Source organism: Polyodon spathula, chromosome 13 (genome assembly GCF_017654505.1).
Source record: "Polyodon spathula isolate WHYD16114869_AA chromosome 13, ASM1765450v1, whole genome shotgun sequence".
In the NCBI taxonomy this organism is placed as follows: Eukaryota; Metazoa; Chordata; class Actinopteri; order Acipenseriformes; family Polyodontidae; genus Polyodon; species Polyodon spathula.
The window spans coordinates 7153302-7165561 of record NC_054546.1 but is presented as its reverse complement, the minus strand read 5'-3'; the positions used below and the strand labels follow the sequence as shown (position 1 = coordinate 7165561).

The window sequence follows — 12260 nt, the reverse complement described above, 5'->3', positions numbered from 1 at the left end:
GGTACCGAACCAGTCCGAGCCATTATAGTGTGTTAATAACTCTAATAATAATGGAGAAACCAAACCAGTACAAACCATTATAGTGTGTTAATAGCTCCAGCATAGTGCAGGTAGTCAAACAAGTACAACATGAAATGGAAACAATTGCACTACAGTGCCCATTTAAACAGCTATTTTCTACACAATGTACTGTGCAGTGCACAAAACTGTTTAGTATCCTGGTCTCTGGATAGAAAAGTGGATATAAAAGGGTTAATAGTAACTTAAAGGATAGCTACACCCATCATACACTGTTGCTTAACTCTTCATTATATTAACTAAGTTATAACAGGAATATATACAGCTGTAGTCAAACGTTTACATACCCCAATGGAAATTTAGAATTTCTAGAGATTTCTCAAACATATTATAGGAATAATCTTTTGCAGCAAAAGTTTTGTTTTTGTGGATGGGGTAAAAGTTACAAGAAATAGATGTCTACAATAATTTATTTCAACAATTTTTTTGCAAAAGTATTCATACCCTAACAAGGAAAATGAAAATTAATAGCTAGCTGAGGCACCTTTAGCAATAATAACCTCTTTTAAACGATTAGGATATTTGGCAATCAGCTTTTGGCATGATTCTTTAGTGATTTTTTACCATTCTGCAACGCAAAATTGTTCCAGTTCATTCCAATTCCGAGGACTTCTCTTGTGCACAGCCTTCTTCAACTCATACCAAAGATTCTCAGTCAGATTTCCATCGAGATTTTAACTAGGCTATTCCAGAACTTTTCCAGATTTTATTCTTCTTTAACCATTCTGGAGTAGATTTTGATGTGTGCTTTGGATCGTTGTCATGTTGGATTGTCCAGTTGCGCTTTAAACCAAGTTTTGTAGTGGAGGATTTCAGATGATCAGCCAATATCTTTTGGTATGCTATGGAATCCATTATACTATGTTTTGGAACTAAATTTCCTGTGCCATTAGTGGAAAAACACCCCCATAGAAGGATATTACCACCTCCATGCTTGAAAGTAGGTATGGTGTTCTTTTCTTTGTATGCCTCACCAGACTTTCTCCAAATGTAACGACTATCAGCGTGACCAAATAGCTCAATTTTTGTTTCATCACTCCACAAAACCTTTGTACAAAACTCATATCCATCATTCAAATGCCGTTTTGGAAACTTTAAGCAATTGTCCTTGTCACGTTTTCCTTTTTCCTTGGCCTGCCACCATTGAGACCTTCACCAAGCAATGCTTGACCTGTGGTTGGAATGGAAAGCCCAGTCCCGCTTGCAGTCAGTTCACTTTGAATATCTTTGGCAGTCAATCTCGGATTGTTATTAACCTTCCTCACAATTCTTCTACTTGTTCTTGATAATAGAAACACTAGTTGAAATTGGGATACTCAAATGCTTGAAAATCTTCTTGTATCCTTCTCCAGCTTTACGACAATAAATATTTTTTTCTGCCTAAGGTCTTCATATTGACTTATTGGTAATGACCACAGTCATCCTATGCCTAACCCTTTTGTACTCTCTAAGAATGTTCACCTACAACTTAGCATTTTGTAGACCTTTCTAGAATTAGGTTCTGAATTATCATATTGAAATTTCTAGTACCTTGTAAACAATACTAACATAGCATGAAAGGGTACAAATACTTCTGAGTTTTGCAAATAAATAAATAATGAAATAAATAATTGTAGACATCTATTTCTTGTAACTTTTTTCCTCATTCACAAAAGCAAAACTTTCTAGAAATATATATATATATATATATATATATATATATATATATATATATGTTGTGTAGAATTACTTTAAAAGTTGACTGCCCAAATGTAAAATGAAGGATATCACTTTCAACATAATGACTAAAAGCTTCTTGAATACAGCCACTCTACACACACACTGTAGCATGCTCTGTTTTAGATTTGTTTTGAGTATCACTGCATCCCAAGGATCTCACTGAAGCAGGCCACCCTTTTTCTTGTTTTTTTTTTTTTTTTTGTTAAACTCAGTGATGTGTTTGAATGAGCCTCCCCCTCCCCCAGCTCAATGAACAGTGTCTGTTTCATGCCTGCGCTGGCTCCCTCTCAGTGGGGGAACACAGGCACCCCCTGTCCCGACTGCCCTCGCAGGAAGAAAGGACCGCTTGTACTGCAAACTGCCGTCCGCTCCCAAAACTTTCACTCTCAGCACTCCCCTGGTCCTTAGAGAAACAGAGGAACCAGAGACTCCACATTGAGCCTTTGTTATTTTGGCTCATGTCAATATTATTTTATTTCCCTCTGTGTGTGTGTGTGTGTGTTTCTGTGTATGTGTTAAAGGAAATCTCAGATCTGTTTTCTAATCTTCAAAGGTCTAGTTTTGAGAGGACAAAAAATACTGTAACTGCTTCAGGATGACTGCTACATGTAAGTTCGCTTTAAGGTTGCATTCTGACAAAATAAATATGAACAGCCACCTAAAAACAATTTTATTAAAAAATTAAAATTAAAAAGGTTACAAAATAATATCTTCCAATAACAAGCTAGAGTGAAACGGTGAAGAGAAAAAAAGAGAAGTGCAAGAAATTAGACAAAAGACAAGAACGCATTTTTAAACAGAGTCTGTTTCATTTGGGATGTTTGAATGACAGCCGCCATCACAATCCGTGCCGCAGAAGCCCATTCTCTGTGTCGATGCGTAACTTGCTGTTATCAATCGCTATTGCTGTGCCATCAAAAGTCATTGTGGCAATGCGCAAGTGATTTGGGGAATTCAGATTTACCAAAAAGAGATGACAAAGCGCTTGAATAGTCATACTAAAGTAAAACTTAGTTTGACATTTTGATGACAAGGTCTATCTAAACTGTCAAAGTGTATTTTTAGTACCACTGCATATCTTATGATGGAGTGTTTTAAAAGTAAGGGATCATCTTCTTTTATAACAACGGTCTGTTTCTTTTTAGTACTGCAGGTTATCCGCAGCAGTAAATTCCAGGACTAAGCAAAGAGACTAGCTGTAGGGCACGTTTACTGTACCAAACCAAGGATTTAAACCATAACAAGCAACCACGCAAAGCACACTCCTGACAGTCAGCCTCTATAGAAATATGAGGGGTTATCATTTTCACCTGTTTGCTGCTTGTGAAATAAATAAGCGATCTTAGTGTCAGCAGAAACAATCGCTTTGCAGTATGTGCCTTTTCTATACAGCATTAGAATATATCAGTGCTCCAGTTATTGAATTGGAGCAAATAATCCACACCCTGGGGTGACTGCTCTCTCTCATTCACTTCACTATGCTCTTCATTTTGAACCGTGTCCCAGAACAGCTCGCTACACCAACAGCTGGAAATGAAGTGGAGATAGACTTAGGGCAGGAGACACTTCTTCCCACAGAGAGTGGTGAGAGTATGGAATGGGTTACCTAGCCATGTTGTTGATGTTGAATCATTGGGATCCTTTAAGACCTCACTTGACAAACCTTTGAGATCAATCGGCTACTGGGAACCGGATGAGCTTAGATGCCTCAAACAGACTTCTCTCATTTGTACATTTTCTTTAGTTCATTTTTTTCTTATGTGCTAACATTCCCAGTAATGCAGTACATACACCCCCCGTGCTGGTGGAGGTCAGTGGTCACATCTTTGTAGACTCAATGATCTGGAGCTGCTGTTCTGCACACCGCGGGCTGAGCTGCTGCGGGGCATGTTGTCGAGTCCTGCGCTGCAGGGGGCGCTGTGCCAGGGACAGGGGCCGGGTGCGGCGGAAAGAGGAGAGGGAGCTCCGGAGGGAGCCCAGCCTCTTCCAGAGCCGTAGCTGCGGCTCGCTGGCGTCGGCGGAGTGGTATGGCATGCACTCGCGCGGCCCGTATCGAGCCTCCTCTAGAGAGGCAGGCTTGCAGAGCGCTAGGAAGAGAGCGCAGGTGGCGAAGAGCAGGACGATGCACAGCACGGCCAGCAGGATGGGCATGGCAGGGCTGGGCAGGTGGGCAGGGGCTAGGCTGGGGCTAGGGGAGGGAAGAAGGGTCTGTAGAGAGCCCAGCGGAGGGACGGACACCGAGCTGTTCCCTGCCGCGCTCATCTCACCTGGTAGGGAAAGGAATTGCAGGGTCAGTTAGTTAAACAGAAGACAGTAAGTTAAATGAATATTAACAGGAGTTGACAAAGTCAACCCTAAATAATACTGTTAAATGCAGCACAGAAACCAGGACAGGAGGACACACACAGTTAAAAAGTACAATGGAAGCCACTGGAGAGCTTGCATGATCTGATGTCTGCCTCAAAGATCCTGACAGTTAGAAGAGGTTTTCAGTGCCTCCCTTGCCTTTGACATAGGTGCTGTAGAGAAAGTAAATGAATCCTGGACTGAATTATGTTTTTAAGAACAGAAAATACCCGCCAAGGTGAATTGATTTTCCTGCTTCACAGGTTTGAATGTATTAAAAAAACACAACACCCCCTCCCTCCCTGTAGCTGTGCTATTTGTAAATGTCAGATTCTAAAACAGGGTGACTTTGAGAGTGGAACACACTGGGACATGAAATTATTTGAATATCCTTTTATGCAGAAACTCAACCAAACAGAGCGCCTTATTACAGTATAATCAGCCCTAATGAAATACACTGAATTACACTGAATACCAAGCTGTGCCTCTTAGAAACTTCAGTCTTTATGCAAACTCCACATATTCTGTACATGCAGCAAATAAGTACTGCATAGTAACCATTTCAAAATAAAAAGGATCAAAGCCATTTGCAAGGATAGTTGTTAATGTCGTATTGCACATGCAGGGGTCAGTATTATCTGTACAAGAAGTGTGGTATGGGCTGCTGAGAAGCTTTTAGCCATTCGAAGCCAAATGTCTGTTTGCTGTTTGCAAAAACACAATCACAACATGAACCACAGAGTGTTTCTATTGTACTTTATTCTCAGTTATCGGTAAGTTTAAATTCTCATTTAAAACAGTGGTGTCGCATATGGGTAAGTACCTCAGCCACCTAACGGAATTGCTTTCTAGTCATAAACAAACACAGATAAGGCTGTTTGACTAAATAAATAAAGATGTGTATGATTAGAAACACTTGTTTTCATTGTGTAACTTTATATTCATAAATTGTGTGATTTTAAACTATATTATGCAGACTTATTAAACATTTTGTCTTTGGAATTTGAAGAAAATAGTCACACATAAAGACTATTATAACATACATAATAAAAGCATACTGTTTTTATAAGCATTGAAAAACACACACATACTATTTAAACACAATACAAGAATAATTTGCATTCATTTTAATGTCTTTAAAAATGAAGAAGTTTGGTAATAAAAGACTATAGTTTTCAGAATGCAATTCTTAGTTTAATCTGTCAAAACAGCTACATATAAACAGCCTATAGCAGCTACATTTAAACATTCCAAACCTTTGCAGGTTGCAAACTATAATGCATTCTTAATCCTTGCCCCTACCCGCACGCACTGTGTTTGTGTAGAAGCTAAATCATTCTTTATTCAATGCAGGCAGCTGGCGCCAAGCAGAATAGAAAGTTTTCTGAAGTACAGGAGAGAGGGAGAGAAGACGAAAAAAAAGAACATTTGAATGAGCTAAACAAAACAGAGATGTTTTTGTTACCTCTTTTGCTTTTGCTTGAAGGAGATAAACATCTGCTTTGGCTCTGAGCTCCTGCCTCGCTCCCTCTCTCTCTTTCCTACTCCCTGCTTTTCTCGCTCTCCCTCATTGCCTGTCTATCCTTTCTTTAGAAAGCGAAAGACAAAGGAGGGTAGGGGCTTAGCTTAGAATTCCAAGCTTTTTTTTTTTTTTTTTGGAAGCCTTTTCCCATTTTTAGCTTGAAAGTGGCTGATTTTAAGAAATAAACGTCAATAATAAATAAAAAAAAGTATCTTTCAGTTTTCTTTATAGATGTAGATTGTTTTTATTTTAGTTACTTAGCTCCCCTCCTCTCTAATCAAAAGTGGTACAGTCTGATCTCTATGGTACCTGCCAACACCCCCCCCCCCCCCCCCCCCCCCCCCCCCCCCCCCCCCTCATGGTAATGAGGGTTCACAGATAGCAAGCAGGGCCTCTTTTATCCTCTGAAGTAAATGTATGAGTGGGAACAGCACTTCACATCACACTGAGAGGAGACTGGAACAGCATGGGCTGCCAAATCCACTAAGATTTTGCTTCCTTCAGTAGAGTTCACACCACATTAGAAAAGTAGGGAGAGTAAAATCCAGCTGGTTTATTATAAAACTAGTGGTGAAAAACAGAGTCCTTAAACTAACATTTGTTTGAAGTTGTTTTATCTCTTTTTTATTTGTGTTTTATTATGTTTGTACTGGTCAAAAAGACAACCCCATACAACTAATTAAACCCTGTCAGTCTCTTTCATGGGCAAGCCCAAGACCGGTTAACTGTTCTGCTGTGGGGAGTGGAGTTATAATTCTGCAGTTTAGGACTGCGTGTTGAAAGACTTCAGTAGAAACAGAGACAGACCTGCAGTATCGCAGACTTATTTTAGTTTTTATTGTATATTGTATACAAATAACCCAAAGGTTCTTTCATTCGTCTTTTTCCACCTGGTACAAACTATCCAACACCAAGGGATCTCAAATAGATGTGCTACATCAAAATCAGGGTCTCCTGTATGTTGTTTGTAATTCTAGCTCCACACAGCAGCTGTGTCTGGTACGGCTCAGGGGATGCTTTCGACACTGCGTTTGCGGGTCCTGTAAACTGTGACTGATCCTCTGATGCTGTCCAGTCTCCCTGCTGATCCCCCACACTGTTTGGATTTCCCGGGGGCCAGCCTTTGAGCCGGCTGGCGGGAGTGTGACAGAGATGGAGTGTGTTGCAGTCAGCGCCGGGGGGGGGGGGGGGGGGGGGGGGGTTGGTATGTCCATACTCAATCTAAATGGGTTTAAAAATAGATTCATTAATAAGTATGACAAAAAAAGGTTATGTACAGTAGCGCCAGTTGACTTAGCTACTTAGCTAGAGACTCCTCAGATTTTCATTTTAGCAACACCTATTCATCAATGTAGTTTTAATAACCAGGACTCCCATTGTATAGCAGTTTGATACATTCCTGGTTTTGCTATGAGTTTAATAAGACCAACACACCTATACACTGTGACTAATTAAGCCTGTAGTAAAACCTGGAATGGGTGAAACTGCTCTGCAGTAGGAGTTTTATTTCCATCCATGCAGGATTGGGGTTTTGTAGGGCAAATACTACTTTTTATTTACAAGAACATGTCACCTTTGTTTTCATTTATTTTTTTGTTTGTCTTTTTTCCCTGACTAAAGAGGACACCCATATCCTCCCTCTGCTGTAAGTAGTATCAGTGTCGTGGCCGTGTTCAGCGCCTCGCAGCTTCAGGGGGGGGCGAGGCTTCTGTAAACATGCCAGAAAGTCGCCACAGTCAAGTATCCGCTAAGCTATCGAGTGTTGTGAAGTAAACAGGGCACCAGGGAAATTCGAGAATCATGCGTTCATCCAAAACCCAATAAGATGACATCCGATAGGAACTGGATATACTGTACCTCTATGAACAATGTTGTAAAATAAGAATAAGACTGTGTCATAAATGTGCACTAGTGGGTGCTGTGGAGCTATTAAAACATGCACTTCCTTGATCTTGTCTATGAGCATTACAGTATGTATTTGTGTGTGTGTGTGTTGGGGATGTGAGGAGAGAGAGAGAGGCACTGCATAGTTAAGTTGTAATGTGTGCCTGTGGCAATGGGTGATGATGATGGGGGCTGTAGTGTGTGTGTGCGTTTAATAATAAAAAAAGAATAAAACACCAGTTACAATTTTAAAGTTAATAAAACACTATTTAAAACCAGTTGCAAGACTCTAAATTAAATGTCCAGGCTGTTTATTTCTTATTTCCTTTGTGTTTAATTGTAGGTCCAAGCTACTGACGCAGATGAAGGAGAGAATGGGAGGGTCCTGTACAGAATTCTGTCTGGTAGGCAATACAGACTCTATGCTGAGTATTTACTGTACACAAACCTAAGTCTCCCCTGGTGTGCCATGCAGTGGCCTAAAACCAAGTTCGAAGCCACAAAGTGGCTCTCAGCTTTAGCTCTGTGCCCTCACGCTTTGTTTGGTCAGGTCAAACTGAAACAAACAGAAATATATATTAAATGTGTTTCCTCACAGCATAGAGGTGATATCTGGTTTCCCCTTCTTTAAAACAGTTATATTCTTCGATAGTTTAGACTGCACATTCCCTAGACCCTGTTTGATTACATTCCATGAAAGGTTCTTTTAGTTTTAGGGACACCCTGAAACTTGCTTGAACCAGCGCAATGTGAACAAGACATAATGTAATCCTGTTCCTATATAAAGCAATAGCTTATTTTACAGAATTTTCCAATATGTAAAACTGTTTTTAAAAATCTTTCTTTCTATCTCTTTCTCTTCCCTTCTTTCCTTTTTTAAACACCCTCTGCCGTTCCCTCCTCCTTCTTCTCTTTGCTTTCTAGGCAACGCCAACAGCATGTTCCGTATCCAGAGTGGGACGGGTCTGATCTCCAGGGGACAGCTCCCCCTGGATCGGGAGGCCAGTGCTTCACACATGCTGGAGGTGGAGGCGTACAACAGTGACCTGGGCAGCATGCGGAGCACAGTGCGGGTACAACACACCGCTTCCTCATAGCAGAGCACGTAATGCACTGCAGCTTTTGAACAGTCAGCCTCATCAGACATCCCCAGAACAGCAATGCAATCACAGGAAGCAACAGGAATGTGTTTGCCTTGTTTTTATCAGTTGCTTGGAACGTGCTCATCCGGAAAGGAGGGCCAGTACAATCATTACAGTGTAGACTCCTAACTTGGAAATGACCATCTCTCTATATAGGCAGCAGTTGTATATAGACTGGATTGAGCAAGCCCATTGTTTAAGACCATGTGACCTTCCCATCCATTCATTAAAGCATGTGTGTGTCTCTATATCTCTGTTCCACTCCCCAGGTGATTGTGTATGTGGAAGATGCCAACGATGAAGCGCCCGTCTTCACCCAGCAGCAGTACAACCGACTTGGGCTGAGAGAGACCGCAGGCATCGGGACATCCGTCATTGTGGTCCGAGCCACGGACAGAGACACAGGTAGAGTAAGACAGAGGCCACAGACAGAGACGCGGGTAGAATAAAACAAGGGCCACAGACAGAGCCACAGGTATAGTAAGACACCCTTGCATTTACCATCTAGCTGAGTCTACCACGTCAAAAACTATGACCAGGACTTTACAGATCGCCATATACTACTCTTTTCACAATGGCAGTGCACAGCTATGCACTAGATGGCACCAACACTTACAGATCTAAAGACACTTTGGATGAACAAGCCAGCATTACACAACTAGAACTGAAGACTAAAAACTGAACAGAATTGGCTCTTCCAGTACCAGCAAGAAAAAAGAAAAAAAAGATAGCAATCCAGTCATCTTTGCATGTGATTCAGCTTCCCGAAACACGAAAAAAACATCTGGTTATGGTGATTCAGTCTTTCTGAAGGAAAAAATAAACATTGCATAGTTCCTCTCTCCGTATTTTCATTTATTTTAGGAGGCTAACAAAGCTTTGTATTTTTAGCACCTCAAAGAGTCTGCAGCTGAAATCCACATCTGGTAATAGACTGAAGTAAACTTGTGGTAAAAGCTGGTGTTACACTGAGTTCAATCAAAATACAACAACTAATTATTTGTTAGTTTATAAGTCATTTTAGAATACAATTAGACACGCATTTAATCAATAAAAACACACAAAGGAGTTGACAGTTAGCCCAAACCATTACTTTAAGTGCAGAACAGAAACCAGGACCAGAGAACACAGTTGGAAATTTAAGTGGAGATAGACTATGGACAGAGTAAAAGGAGACACTTCTTCACAGAGTGTAGAGGATAGGGAATGGACGGCCTAGTCATGTTGTTGAGGCAGAAACACTTGGATCCTTTAAGACCTAACTTGACAAAGTTCTGAGATCAATCAGCTATTAGGAACCGAACGAGCTTCGATGGGCCATCAACTGAACATCTGACACCTTACAAGAATCTGTGGGGTGTTATCTTTCCAGTTTGAGCTACATGGATACTGAAATATTAAAACAGTTTTTCACTTAAAAATAAAAAAAAAAGGAATAAACATTTCTGAAAATTCCAGCAACTGCTGGTGACCAGTTAAGAGTTGGGAATTGAAAGAAATATTCACTGGGAACCTTGAATATAAACAATCCCAGACCATGTTTACAGCAAAGAGGTTCATTTAGGAGTGTCGATGTAACGGGGCAGTGTTGTGTGATACACTGCTCTTACAGATTCTGTCCTGTCTTCTGCCGGTGAGATGAGAGGAGGTTAAAAGCTCTAAAACCAGGGGTGCAAATGAGCCTGGTTCTTTTGCATTGTGGTTTAGATGCACGCTTGCGGAGCACAGGGTCGCCATTTTGCACCCAACCTTCTCCCTGTTACATAGATGACAGACAGATGGCTTAAGAACTTCACAGTAAGGGGACTATTCATGGGCCTTAATCTTGGACCAGCTCCTGAACCAGCACGATGAGCTGAAACCAGTAAACAACCCGCTCTGACCAGCATACACCAGTGCTAGAACTTCTTAAATTATTACTGTGTACCGTAACTTTACAGTAACTCTGAATAAAACATGCATAGAATATTTTCTCTTCTTGTAAAATTAGACAGAAAATCATTAAACTTTAGAAGAAGATGATAAGAGGTAAGAAAATTGATTTTAAAGATTTGGTTTGAGCTCCTTTAAAGAGCAATCAGTGATAGTTATTTGTGCTAACAAGAGGTATTTTAAAGGTTTGGTCAGCACTGTGATGTATTGAATGCCTGTTGTTTTATCAGACAGTCAGTGGGGGGTCTGAAGGGTTCGTACTGTTCCTCTGCTTGTTTCCAGGGGACGGCGGAGCGGTGGCGTATAGCATCGTGTCGGGGGCGGACAGGAAGTTTGAGATTGATGTGAGCACTGGGCTGGTGACCACGCTCGATTACCTGGACTACGAGAAGAAGACCGGTTACCTGATGAACGTGTCGGCCACGGACCAGACGCCCCCCTTCCACCGTAGCTTCTGCAGCGTGTACGTGACCCTGCTGAATGAGCTGGACGAGGCCGTGGCCTTCTCCTCCCCCGCGTACGAGGCCGCGCTGCCCGAAAACATCGCCACGGGGACCGAGGTGGTGCAGGTGCAGGCACGCTCCGCCGACAACCTCAACCAGATCACCTACCGCTTCGATCCCGACACTGCCCCCCCCGCGCTGGCGCTCTTCAGGATCGACAGCGTCACTGTGAGTGGGGTTAATTTGCATTGCTGTACTGCTGTGTGCTTTGCAGTGCTTATCTATGCTTTACCATGCTTTCACTGTGCTTTATTGCACTTTGCTATACTTTTATTATGAGAAACTTTTATAAGGGATAGTGCATTATGGTAAACATATTTTCTCCAGTCAAAAATTGAGTTTTATGATAATTTAATTCCTGAATGATACATATTCTCACTTTATTTTTATATAAACTTACACATCTACTGTACAGTAAGGTTGGCTTGCATTTGATACAATTAGTACCATTGAATACAATTAGACCACCATTTTCAATTAGACTACACATCTTTCTTGTCTGTTCAAATTTTTCTTCCATTTGAAGAATCCAATAACTCCTCGTTCCACTCCTGTGGTGTGCATGCCTGATCGCATTTCATTCTGCTCTATTCTTACAAATCTGAGAATCCTATCTGCTTTCCTGCCCAGGGTCGGATCACAGTGACTGGGCTGCTGGATCGGGAGAAGGGGGATTTCTACATGCTCACTGTGGTAGCTGACGATGGGGGGCCCAAGAAAGACTCTACCGTGGTGAGAAATGCATTATTAGTGGTAATAGTGGGAGTATTACACAGATGGAAATAAGATTTCCACCCATGTCAGGTTTTAAGACAAGCTTGATTAGCCCCAATGTATAGGTAGCATGCCCAGGTGTATATTATTAAACCCATAATAAAACCTGGAATTGATCAAACTGTTGTCAGTGGAGATATTATTCTCTGTAACATTTGCATGGCTTTTTGTTGAACTTAATGCATTTATCAGTAACTTAAAGTTGAAGTAGTTATTAACTAGGACAGTGAGGTGCAAAAGGGTTGAGATTGAGAGAGAGTTGGGGGTTCTATTACAGTATAGAGGGGTACAGATTGAGAGAGTTGGAGGCTCTGTTACAGTATAGAGGGGTACAGATTGAGAGAGTTGGGGGCTCTGTTA

At 41.3% G+C, this 12260-nt stretch overlaps 2 protein-coding genes across 4 annotated transcripts in view; one reads left to right on the top strand and one right to left on the bottom strand.

Annotated features, from left to right (window-relative positions):
- Positions 1-12260, top strand: part of LOC121326059 (cadherin-23-like) — a 142817-nt gene that overhangs the window by 81290 nt on the left and 49267 nt on the right. For all 3 annotated transcript variants that reach the window (XM_041269209.1, XM_041269210.1, XM_041269208.1), the window contains exons 26-31: position 1; positions 7893-7953; positions 8474-8622; positions 8961-9096; positions 10906-11294; positions 11757-11858. The exon at position 1 is cut by the window's left edge and continues 148 nt beyond it. In XM_041269209.1, the coding sequence (XP_041125143.1) occupies position 1; positions 7893-7953; positions 8474-8622; positions 8961-9096; positions 10906-11294; positions 11757-11858 (838 nt within the window). The remainder of the gene's footprint in view (positions 2-7892; positions 7954-8473; positions 8623-8960; positions 9097-10905; positions 11295-11756; positions 11859-12260) is intronic.
- LOC121326062 (uncharacterized protein C10orf105-like) lies at positions 2453-5723 on the bottom strand. The gene is made up of 2 exons (XM_041269212.1): positions 5609-5723; positions 2453-4064 (listed from the first exon to the last, which is right to left on the bottom strand). The coding sequence occupies exon 2, from the start codon at positions 4057-4059 to the stop codon at positions 3616-3618; it is 444 nt and encodes a 147-aa protein (XP_041125146.1). The 5' UTR covers positions 4060-4064; positions 5609-5723; the 3' UTR covers positions 2453-3615.